Consider the following 12274-nt stretch of genomic DNA (forward strand, 5'->3'; position numbering starts at 1 on the left):
GATTTTCTGTCTGGTTGATCTGTCCATTGCTTAAAGTGGGATACTGATGTTGCATACTATTATTTTATTGTTGTCTATTTCTCCTTTCACATCTATTAATAATTGCTTTATATATTTAAGTGCTCTGATGTTGAGTGTATGTCTATTTATAGTTGTTATATCCTCTCGATTACTTGACCCCTTTATTATTATGTAGTATTCTTCTTTAATATAGTATTTTATACTAAAAACTGTAGCACATCTAGCAAAAAACTATAGTTTTTGATGTAAAAACTATTTTGTCCGATGTAGCCATATCTAGTCTCTTTTGATTACCATTTTAATGTAATATCTTTTTATAGAATTTCACTTTCAGCCTATCTGTGACCTTAAAGCTAACATAAGCCTCTTTTAGGCAGCATGTAGGGTTTTTCTTTTTTTAAATATCTATTTAGCCACCATGTGTCTTTTGATTGGAGAGTTTAATTCACTTACATTTAAAGTAATTATTGATAGGTAAGGACTTCCTATTGCCATGTTTTTTTTTTTCGATTTTGCAGTTCCTTTGTTTCTTTCTTCCTTTCTTATCTTCCTTTGTAATTTGATGATTTGTTTTTATTTTTTGTAGTAGTATGCTTTGATTCCTGTATCTTCATCTTTTGTGTATCCACTAAAGGATTATTATTTTTTTAAAAAAGATTTATTTATTTATTTGAGAAAGCAAGAGGGAGGGCATGAGCAGGGAGAGGAGCAGAGGAAGAGAGGGAGAGAATCCTCAAGCAGACTCTCTGCTAAACCTGGAGTCTGACACAGCCCTTGATCCTATGACCCTGAGATCATATCTTGACCTGAAATCAAAAGTCAGATACCTAACTGATTGAGCAACCCGGCCCCCAGCATAATTTTTTGGTTGCCATTAGGCTTAAATAACACATTTTATAGTAATAACAGTTTATTTTAACCTGATAACAACTTAACTTTGGTTGCATACAAAAACCATATATTTACAAAAAAAAAAGATTTATTTATTTATTGGAGAGAGAGAGTATGGGGGAGGGCCAGAAGGAGATAATCTCAAGTAGACTCCCTCTTGAGTGCAGAGCCTGATGTAGGCTCAATCCCACGATTCTGAGATCATGACTTGGACTAAAGTCAAGAGTCAGATGCTTAACCAACTGAGCCATCCAGGCTCTCCCAAAATCATGTGCTTTTTTCCCTCCTCACATTTTTTTTTATTCTTGTTACAATTTACATTTTTTTATGTTGTGTTCCTTAGTAAAGTTTTGTAGCTTTAGTTATTTTTAATATTTTTAAATTAATATACTATAGTTGTAAGTGATTTATCCACCATCATTACAATGTTAGAGTATTCTGAATTGATATATTTGTCCTTTTTTAACGATTTTATTTATTTATTTGACAGAAAGAGAGAGAGAGTGACAGTGAGAGAGGGAATACAAACAAGCAGGGGCAGTGGGAGAGAGAGAAGCAGGCTTCCCACTGATCAGGAAGTCCATTGTGGGACTTGATCCCAGGACCCTGGGATCATGACCTAAGCCAAAGGCAGATGCTTAACAGCTAAGCCACACAGGCTCCCTGATATATTTGTCTTTACTAGTGAGTTTTACACTTTCATTTGTTTTCATGTTGCTAGTTTGTATCCTTTGTTTCAATTTGAGCTCTCTTTAGCATCTCTTATAATGTGGGCCTTGTGGTGATGTACCTCAGCTTTTCTTTGGAAATGTCTATCTCTTCTTCTGAAGAACATCTTTGCCAGTTATGGTATTCTTGGTTGCCACCTTTTTCTTACACCTTTGTCTTATATTCTTTTGAATATATCATTTCACTTTCTCCTGACCATCAAGATTTCTACTAAGAAGTGTGATGATAATTTTATGGGGGCTACCTTATATTAGATAAGTTGATTTTCTCTTGCTGCTTTCAATATTCTTTTTTGTCTTTGTCTTTTGACAATTTGATTATAATGTATCTCAGTGAAGATCTTTTTATGTTTAACCTGTTTGGGATTCTTTGTGCTTTATGGATCTGGGTGTTTATTTCCTATCCCAGTTTATGAAATTTTTTTGGTCATTATATTTTTAAATAAGATTTTGGAAACTTTCTCTTTTCCTTTTCCTTCTGGGATTCCCATGATGTGTATTTTGATCTTTTTTGGATGCTGTTCCAAAGAGCTCTAAGCTTTCTTAACTCATTTTAATAATTTTTTCTTTTTGTTCCTCTGATTAGGTAATTTCAAAGGATTTGTCCTTGAGTTCATTGATCCTTTCTTTTGCACTCTCAACTCTGCTCTTGATCCCTTTAGTGGATTTACAGTACAATCATTGTATTCTTTAGCCCCTGGACTTCTTTTAGGTTATTTTTTATGATTGCTCTCTCTTTGTTAAATTTACCATTTTGTTCATGTATTGTTTTCCTGACTTCATTGAATTGTCTGTTTGTGTTCTCTCCTGATGAGCTTTTAAAGATGATTATTTTGAATTATTTTTCAGGCAATTATTAAATCACCATTTTTTTAGGATCAGCTCCTGGACCTTCATTTTGTTCTTTTGGTGAGATCATATTTCTTTGGTTCTTTGGTTCTTCATGTTGCTTGAACCTTGCATGCTGTCTTCACATTTGAAGCAGTCACTTCCTCTTTACTGACTGGCTTTAAGAGAGAAAGATCTTCACCAGTCAACCAGGCTAGAGATAATGGGGTCTCTCAGACTCTTTCTGTGTGGGAACTTGCTTTATTTTTTTATTATTACCTTGTGGGAGAAGTCTTAGACTGTGTGCCTTAGCTTGATCCTGCAAAGCGAGGCTAGGTGCTGACATCCTCCTGTTTATCTTCCCAAGGTCATTACCCTGAGGTGTTCAGGGTTATGCATCTCTTCCTAATCCAGCAGATACAGCTGGATGCTGGTAGTTGTGTGGCTTTCTGTGGGAGTTCCCATGCCTTGTCTGCAGGAGAGCATAGGGTATTGGCTACTGGAGGGAGGGGTTGCATGGAATGCTGGGGGTACATGTTGGCTAGTTGTGGGATCCCTAGGTGGGGTTCTCACTGGGTTTGTGGGCAGAATTCTTACTAGAATCCACACTCCAGGTAGTAGGATCTGCCACTTGTTGAAATCTATGCATGAGTTTCTCTGAGCTCTCGTCTTTTTTCCTCTGCTCTTACCAATTCCTATATTATTCAGTTTTCCCAGTTCTTTCAATATTCTGGGTATGGAAATATGGATATGGGTCCCTTAGATGCCCTCTTCAGAAGGCTGGGGAAGCTTAGGGCTCACTTTGCTCTCATTTTTCCCAGTGTGATAAATTATAAGTGAGGGCAGTATCTGTAGGCCCTGTGCTGTCTTACCTTGACATGAGTAAAGTGAAAGTAGTGGGTTTTTGTTTGTTTGTTTTGTTTTTGTTTGTTTTTAATCCTTTTCAGTGCTTCTATTTTTTGGTTCTTTGCTCCACTGCCAGAACCATTCAGCTGTACACTGAGGTATTCTAGTTTGTGGATCATTGTTAAATCAGTTTCTATAGAGAGGTATGGTAGGGAGCCTTGTTTAGGAGAGTCAATATTTTACTTCATAGGTCTCAAATATCCATTCTAGTTTATACAACATTCAATATATATATATATATATATATATATATATATATATATATATATATACACCCCGTACTTTTTTAATCTATTTAATGACAAGGTTGGTGAAAATTTTTATTGGATATAAATAGGAGGACAGTAGTTTTAGGCGGAATGATGTGGGTATCAGATGTCAGAGCACAGGCATTGGTTCAAGTTTAGATAAGATTACAGAATTTGGTTTTAAAGGTCAAGGAAATAAAAATCCAAGGTAAGATAGCTTAAGGAATTGTCCTGTATGGCAGGAACTAGAGTGAGCTTAATCTTATAAGAAAGACTATTTTCTGTCATGAAATCATAGTCAGAGCATCTAAAATTACATTTCTTCTAGCAATACTTATAGGTAAACATTTGCAATTCAATCAGATTTACCTATCATTATAAGCAGGAGACATGCTAACTCTTCCTAAGACATCTTTTAATGGCATTTGAGCAAGTAATTCTGTTGCCCTCAGTCTCTTCTCAATGATAATATCACATTGGAGGGACATTATCAGAAAGGTTTTAATTGATTTAATAATTGTTATGAAACACTGGAATAGAATGTTTGTATGACATTAGTGAGCCAAAGAAAGACATGGTAAAATGGGGAATGAAATAAGGAGGTAGATTTATGTGTAAGTGACCCCTTGATGGATGGCCAAGCTTATGGTAGAGTTATTACCTAGTCAAGAAGATTATGCACTGGATAAAGAAAATTTTGAATTTGGTATTTATGAAAATAATTTCCTTTCTATTTTTTTCATTTTTTGTCCACCTAAAAGAGAAAAATGGAGAGATTAAGTAGTACAGGAGAAAAATAAGAAGGAAATAGAATCATGAAAGGAAAAATTCTGCTGAAAAGTTTTAGGACATTTAATTTTATAAAAGTTCTAGTTGTATTTTATATTATATGTGAACATTACACAGGACTAATTTTTCTTTTTTTCTAAATGTTTAGAAATGTTTTTTTTCTTTCTGTAATGATTTTCTTTTCCTTGCTTGACATAGAATTTTAGTTTTAAAAATTTTATCCTACTTTTGATCCCCAAAGATTTATCATAATATAATAGGACAATGATCAGTGTAAGATACATACACACAATATACATACACCTCTGTGTATGTGTGTTTATATATCACTGTGTGTATTTTTGTTTGTATATGGATGCTCACATATGCACTCACATTTTCAAAACTATTATTTGATTTTATTTTATGCTAAGAGTTCTTCAGAGAGCTTTTATTTGATACTAATTTTTTCCCCAATTATCACATTATGCTTAAATCTTGGAAAGGCTTCCTCTCTTAATATATTTTAATAAGAGAACCCTTGGAGCCACATAACCTTCATCTTTTCATCATAGGCTACTGATTATCTTGACTTCTATTGCCTGAAGACTTATATCTGATGGAAACATTAAAAATACCATGTCAGGAACAGTTTCAGAAGAATAGGAATTAGCTCTTCTTTAAATGTTTGGTAGAATTCCCCCGGGAAGCTGTCTGGCCCTGGGCTTTTGTTTGTTTGGAGATTTTTAATGACTGTTTCAATCTCCGTACTGGTTATGGGTCTGTTCAGGCTTTCTATTTCTTCCTGGTTCAGTTGTGGTAGTTTATATGTTTCTAGGAATGCATCCATTTCTTCCAGATTGTCAAATTTATTGCCGTAGAGTTGCTCATAGTATGTTCTTATAATAGTTTGTATTTCTTTGGTGTTAGTTGTGATCTCTCCTCTTTCATTCATGATTTTATTTATTTGGGTCCTTTCTCTTTTCTTTTTGATAAGTCGGGCCAGGGGTTTATCAATTTTATTAATTCTTTCAAAGAACCAGCTCCTAGTTTCATTGATTTGCTCTATTGTTTTTTTGGTTTCTATTTCATTGATTTCTGCTCTGATCTTTATGATTTCTCTTCTCCTGCTGGGCTTAGGGTTTCTGTCTTGTTCTTTCTCCAGCACACGTTAGGTGTAGGGTTAGGTTGTGTACCTGAGACCTTTCTTGTTTCTTGAGAAAGGCTTGTACCGCTATATATTTTCCTCTCAGGACTGCCTTTGTTGTGTCCCACAGATTTTGAACCGTTGTATTTTCATTATCATTTGTTTCCATGATTTTTTTCAATTCTTCCTTAATTTCCCAGTTGACCCATTCATTCTTTAGAAGGATGCTGTTTAGTCTCCATGTATTTGGGTTCTTTCCAAACTTCCTTTTGTGGTTGAGTTCTAGCTTTAGAGCATTGTGGTCTGAAAATATGCAGGGAATGATCCCAATCTTTTGATACCAGTTGAGTCCTGATTTAGGACCGAGGATGTGATCTATTCTGGAGAATGTTCCATGTGCACTAGAGAAGAATGTGTATTCTGTTGCTTTGGGATGAAATGTTCTGAATATATCTGTGATGTCCATCTGGTCCAGTGTGTCATTAAGGCCTTTATTTCCTTGTTGATCTTTTGCTTGGATGATCTGTCCATTTCAGTGAGGGGAGTATTAAAGTCCCCTACTATTATTGTATTATTGTTGATGTGTTTCTTTGATTTTGTTATTAATTGGTTTATATAGTTGGCTGCTCCCACATTGGGGGCAAAGATATTTAAAGTTTTTAAATCTTCTTGTTGGACAGACCCTTTGAGTATGATATAGTGTCCTTCCTCATCTCTTATTATAGTCTTTGGCTTAAAATCTAATTGATCTGATATAAGGATTGCCACTCCTGCTTTCTTCTGATGTCCATTAGCATGGTAAATTCTTTTCCACCCCCTCACTTTAAATCTGGAGGTGTCTTCGGGCTTAAAATGAGTTTCTTGGAGGCAACATATAGATGGGTTTTGTTTTTTTATCCATTCTGATACCCTGTGTCTTTTGACAGGGGCATTTAGCCCATTCACATTCAGGGTAACTATTGAGAGATATGAATTTAGTGCCATTGTATTGCCTGTAAGGTGACTGTTACTGTATATGGTCTCTGTTCCTTTCTAATCTACCACTTGTAGGCTCTCTCTTTGCTTAGAGGACCCCTTTCAATATTTCCTGTAGAGCTGGTTTGGTATTTGCAAATTCTTTCAGTTTTTGTTTGTCCTGGAAGCTTTTAATCTCTCCTTCTATTTTCAATGATAGCCTAGCTGGATATAGTATTCTTGGCTGCACGTTTTTCTCGTTTAGTGCTCTGAAAATATCATGCCAGCTCTTTCTGGCCTGCCAGGTCTCTGTGGATAAGTCAGCTGCCAATCTAATATTCTTACCATTGTATGTTACACAGATGCGAAAATACTCAACAAAATACTAGCCAATAGGATTCAACAGTACATTAAAAAGATTATTCACCACGACCAAGTGGGATTTATTCCAGGGCTGCAAGGTTGGTTCAACATCTGCAAATCAGTCAATGTGATACAACACATCAATAAAAGAAAGAACAAGAACCATATGATACTCTCAATAGATGCTGAAAAAGCATTTGACAAAGTCCAGCATCCCTTCTTGATCAAAACTCTTCAAAGTGTAGGGATAGAGGGCACATACCTCAATATCATCAAAGCCATCTATGAAAAACCCACTGCAAATATCATTCTCAATGGAGAAAAACTGAAAGCTTTTCCGCTAAGGTCAGGAACACGGCAGGGATGGTCATTATCACCACTGCTATTCAACATAGTACTAGAAGTCCTAGCCTCAGCAATCAGACAACAAAAGGAAATTAAAGGCATCCAAATCGGCAACGAAGTCAAATTATCACTCTTCGCAGATGATATGATACTATATGTGGAAAATCCAAAAGACTCCACTCCAAAACTGCTAGAACTTATACAGGAATTCAGTAAAGTGTCAGGATATAAAATCAATGCACAGAAATCAGTTGTATTTCTCTACACCAACAGCAAGACAGAAGAAAGAGAAATTAAGGAGTCAATCCCATTTATAATTGCATCCAAAACCATAAGATACCTAGGAATAAACCTAACCAAAGAGACACAGAATCTATACTCAGAAAACTATAAAGTACTCATGAAAGAAATTGAGGAAGACACAAAGAAATGGAAAAATGTTCCATGCTCCTGGATTGGAAGAATAAATATTGTGAAAATGTCTATGCTACCTAAAGCAATCTACACATTTAATGCAATTCCTATCAAAGTACCATCCATCTTTTTCAAAGAAATGGAACAAATAATTCTAAAATTTATATGGAGCCCGAAAAGACCTCGAATAGCTAAAGGGATATTGAAAAAGAAAGCCAAAGTTGGTGGCATCACAATTCCGTACTTCAAGCTTTATTACAAAGCTGTCATCATCAAGACAGCATGGTACTGGCACAAAAACAGACACATAGATCAATGGAACAGAATAGAGAGCCCAGAAATAGACCCTCAACTCTACAATCAACTAATCTTCGACAAAGCAGGAAAGAATGTCCAATGGAAAAAAGACAGCCTCTTCAATAAATGGTGCTGGGAAAATCGGACAGCCACATGCAGAAAAGTGAAATTGGACCATTTCGTTACACCACACACAAAAATAGACTCAAAATGGATGAAGGACCTCAATGTGCAAAAGGAATCCATCAAAATCCTTGAGGAGAACACAGGCAGCAACCTCTTCGACCTCTGCCGCAGCAACATCTTCCTAGGAACAACGCCAAGGTCAAGGGAAGCAAGGGAAAAAATGAACTATTGGGATTTCATCAAGATCAAAAGCTTTTGCACAGCAAAGGAAACAGTTAACAAAATCAAAAGACAACTGACAGAATGGGAGAAGATATTTGCAAACGACATATCAGATAAAGGACTAGTGTCCAGAATCTATAAAGAACTTAGCAAACTCAACACCCAAAGAACAAATAATCCAATCAAGAAATGGGCAGAGGACATGAACAGACATTTCTGCAAAGAAGACATCCAGATGGCCAACAGACACATGAAAAAGTGCTCCATATCACTTGGCATCAGGGAAATACAAATCAAAACCACAATGAGATATCACCTCACACCAGTCAGAATGGCTAAAATCAACAAGTCAGGAAATGACAGATGCTGGCGAAGATGCGGAGAAAGGGGAACCCTCCTACACTGTTGGTGGGAATGCAAGCTGGTGCAGCCACTCTGGAAAACAGCATGGAGGTTCCTCAAAATGTTGAAAATAGAACTGCCCTCAGACCCAGCAATTGCACTATTGGGTATTTACCCTAAAGATACAAACGTAGTGCTCCAAAGGGGCACGTGCACCCGAATGTTTATAGCAGCAATGTCCACAATATCCATACTATGGAAAGAACCTAGATGTCCATCAACCGATGAATGGATAAAGAAGAAGTGGTATATATACACAATGGAATACTATGCAGCCATCAAAAGAAATGAAATCTTGCCATTTGCGACAACATGGATAGAACTAGAGCGTATCATGCTTAGTGCAATAAGTCAAGCAGAGAAAGACAACTATCATATGATCTCCCTGATATGAGGAAGTGGTGATGCAACAGGGGGGCTTAAGTGGGTAGGAGAAGAATCAATGAAACAAAATGGGATTGGGAGGGAGACAAACCATAAGTGACTCTTAATCTCACAAAACAAACTGAGGGTTGCTGGGGGGAGGGGGTTTGGGAGAAGGGGGTGGGATTATGGACATTGGGGAAGGTATGTGCTTTGGTGAGTGCTTTGAAGTGTGTAAACCTGGTGATTCACAGACCTGTACCCCTGGGGATAAAAATATATGTTTATAAAAAATTAAAAATTAAAAAAAAAATACCATGTCAGGTTCCAATAGTAGGAAATAGCTGGCAGTTATAATAGATCAAATGGAAAAATAGAATTTTACTTTCTAAATAAATAATTAAATTCAGAATTCTCTTTGATAAGTTAGTGTTGAGGCTAATTAGAATATATTATATATATTATATATTATATTCTATATTATATAGAATATATTATTTACAATGAAAATAATAGTGAATTAGGTATTTACAACCTGGACACTCATCTGACATCACTGTTTATTTGCTCAGTGACCTTGGGAAAGAGAGCCTCAGCTTGACTCATCACTAACTGAAATATGTATTTACTATCTTTACTGCCCAGCTCTTTTTAATGTTGTTAAGATGAAATGATATATGTGAAAATATTATGTAAACAATGAAGTTCTATATTAAGGTGACTATTATAAATTATAGTTGATATGTGCCATGGACTCTATTAAGCATTCACGTAATTCTTACAACAGTTTTATGGGACAAGCAACATTTTAATATTCCAATTTTACAGATCAGGAAGGTGAGGTCCATAGTGTGTAAGATATTTGATTGAGCTCACACTATCTATGATTGTGAAAGGCAAGATTTGGATACTGGTTTGTTTGACACTAGACTTGATGCTCATAATTGCACAATTTTTATCTCTCATTTGAATAATAATTCCTATATAGGATAATGCATGGAAATGAATTCTCTCTTTTTTTAATCACTTCTGAATTCTAAATGTGAAAATGAAATAATATTTATTTTTCCTAAAAGCATAATGTAATGGAGTTCTAATTATTGAAATGTATTCTTCCTTTAGAATTTAATTGTCTTGGATCCACTCACAGTGACTGAGGAAGAAATTAGACCATCTCTAGAGAAACGTCTTGAAGCCATTATCAGTGGGGCTGCACTATTGGCTGACTCTTCATGCACTAGAGATTTCCATCGGGAACGGATTATTGCAGAATGCAATGCCATTCGCCAGGCTCTCCAGGACCTGCTTTCAGAGTACATGAACAATGTAGGTAACTTGTTTTCCCCCAACCCTATTCACTGGTTATATGCTGAGGGTCTTTCTGTGTACAAATGTGATAAATTACAAATGAGTACATGATTTTACATAGGCTGGCTTTCTGAGTGGGTTCTACTCACAAAGTACAGCATTGATACAGGAATTTCTAGGGATGAAATCCAACAATATATAATTGTTTTGTTTGAGGCAGTATCTAAATATTAGTTGAAGAAGGGAGTCAAAATTGGAGAAAGGAAATTGGAGTTGGACATCAATTTAAAGGATAAAAGGAAGATGAATAAAAGGACAGTTTTTTCAGGATTTCGTTGGTGAATAAGAAAATCAGAATTTAGACAGTATTAGATAAAGTCAATGTTGAAGGAATCAGGGGTTATTTTTGAAGGTGTAAAGAACTCATATAGTTTGTAACTATAGCTCCTAACCTTTTCACACGTGACATAATGTCTTAGTTTTTTTGCAGTTTTAGCTATCTCTTAGGAACATGAAAAATGATATCTAAATTTAGACATATGTAAAAATATTTGTTTCAAGGTGCTCTTGGTTTCATTTCATAAATCTTCATATATGACATATTTATTTCATATGTACATATTTACATCCATCTATAGAGTATCTATGCCAGTTCTTACATTCAAATCTTGCGGCTGTTTTTAAAATGAGGAAGAAAGCCTTGACGACATTTGTCAAGCATATATTGATCATAGAGAATTCTTAATAATAGAGCTAAACAAAATGAAGGATTTATAATATAATTAATATATAATAATATATATTTATAAAATATTTTGTTCATCTGCCTTACAAATGGAATAATTAAAGAATTATGAAGGTACATTTTGAAAATTATTAGTTACAAGTCATATGACTTTTTGGGCATGAAGTTGAAGATTTAGGATTGTTCAGTATAAGTAATTTATGTGAATAATTGAAATATGCTAAAATTAGCTAATGAATTTTAAGGCTCCTTCTGCATATTTGATGTATCTCCATACTCTTAATATTTGATGACTTTGGCTCCTGGCCAAAAATCTCTTGCCTGTCAAGAAATCAAAGTTGTAAGGCAGATTTTGTTAACAAGAAGAACATGTTAGTAACATCATGTCCTGCTTCTGAAGCTAGAATAGTTCCATTTTTAGCACATGATATATTTTTTTATTTGCAGTATTTTTTAAATTCTTTATGGAAAATTATGACAAAGTGTAAGAAATAGAAAATTATATAAGGCAAGCCTGAACCCAGAGAGCACATAATATATTTTTAGTTAAAGACATTTTAAGGGAATTCATGACTTATAAGAAAATCAGAAGATAATATTGTATTGGATTTCCTTCTCCCATGTTCTTTAAACTATTAAAATTATTATTCTCATATTTGTAGGTAAAATACAATTAAATATGTTTATTTTATCTTTAATTATAAAATTATAGATAAATTCCCTTTATCAGACTTAGATAAAGTTGTTTTATTCCTTTAGATGCAAAAGCAAACAGATACCCCAAAACAGTCACCCATGTACATAGTCAGGAATGGCTATGTAATTGTGGATGGAGCTTGATGCCAAATGAAAATGCAAATATTCTTCAAAAGCAGAGGAAAAAACTCTTTTTTCCTTTTTCACAGTCTTGTTTGACCCAAGAAAGGTGATTTTAATTTGCTATTTAGTGTTAGGTTCTCTAGTACATAGGGCTAATTGTGGGAACATGCAGATCCTCTCAGATGTCTGTGGCTCTTCTCCATGACTGTGACCCATTTTGCCGTGTTCCAAGGCCATCACCAGAAGTGGCAGCAATTGTTTGGTGGGGGAACAGGTGGCTAAGGACCCGTGCCTGGAAGGCAGAGCTAAATGTGAGTCTAAGACATATGCTTCATCACTGCATCAGACTTCACAAATAACCAAATTCAAAGATAAATTT

The 12274-nt window shown here is 35.1% G+C and overlaps 1 protein-coding gene across 2 annotated transcripts in view; it reads left to right on the top strand.

Moving 5' to 3' along the window:
• CTNNA3 (catenin alpha 3) overlaps positions 1-12274 on the top strand; it is a 1866967-nt gene that overhangs the window by 545718 nt on the left and 1308975 nt on the right. For both annotated transcript variants that reach the window (XM_059170124.1, XM_059170125.1), the window contains exon 7: positions 10146-10349. In XM_059170124.1, the coding sequence (XP_059026107.1) occupies positions 10146-10349 (204 nt within the window). The remainder of the gene's footprint in view (positions 1-10145; positions 10350-12274) is intronic.

Source organism: Mustela lutreola, chromosome 4 (genome assembly GCF_030435805.1).
Source record: "Mustela lutreola isolate mMusLut2 chromosome 4, mMusLut2.pri, whole genome shotgun sequence".
In the NCBI taxonomy this organism is placed as follows: Eukaryota; Metazoa; Chordata; class Mammalia; order Carnivora; family Mustelidae; genus Mustela; species Mustela lutreola.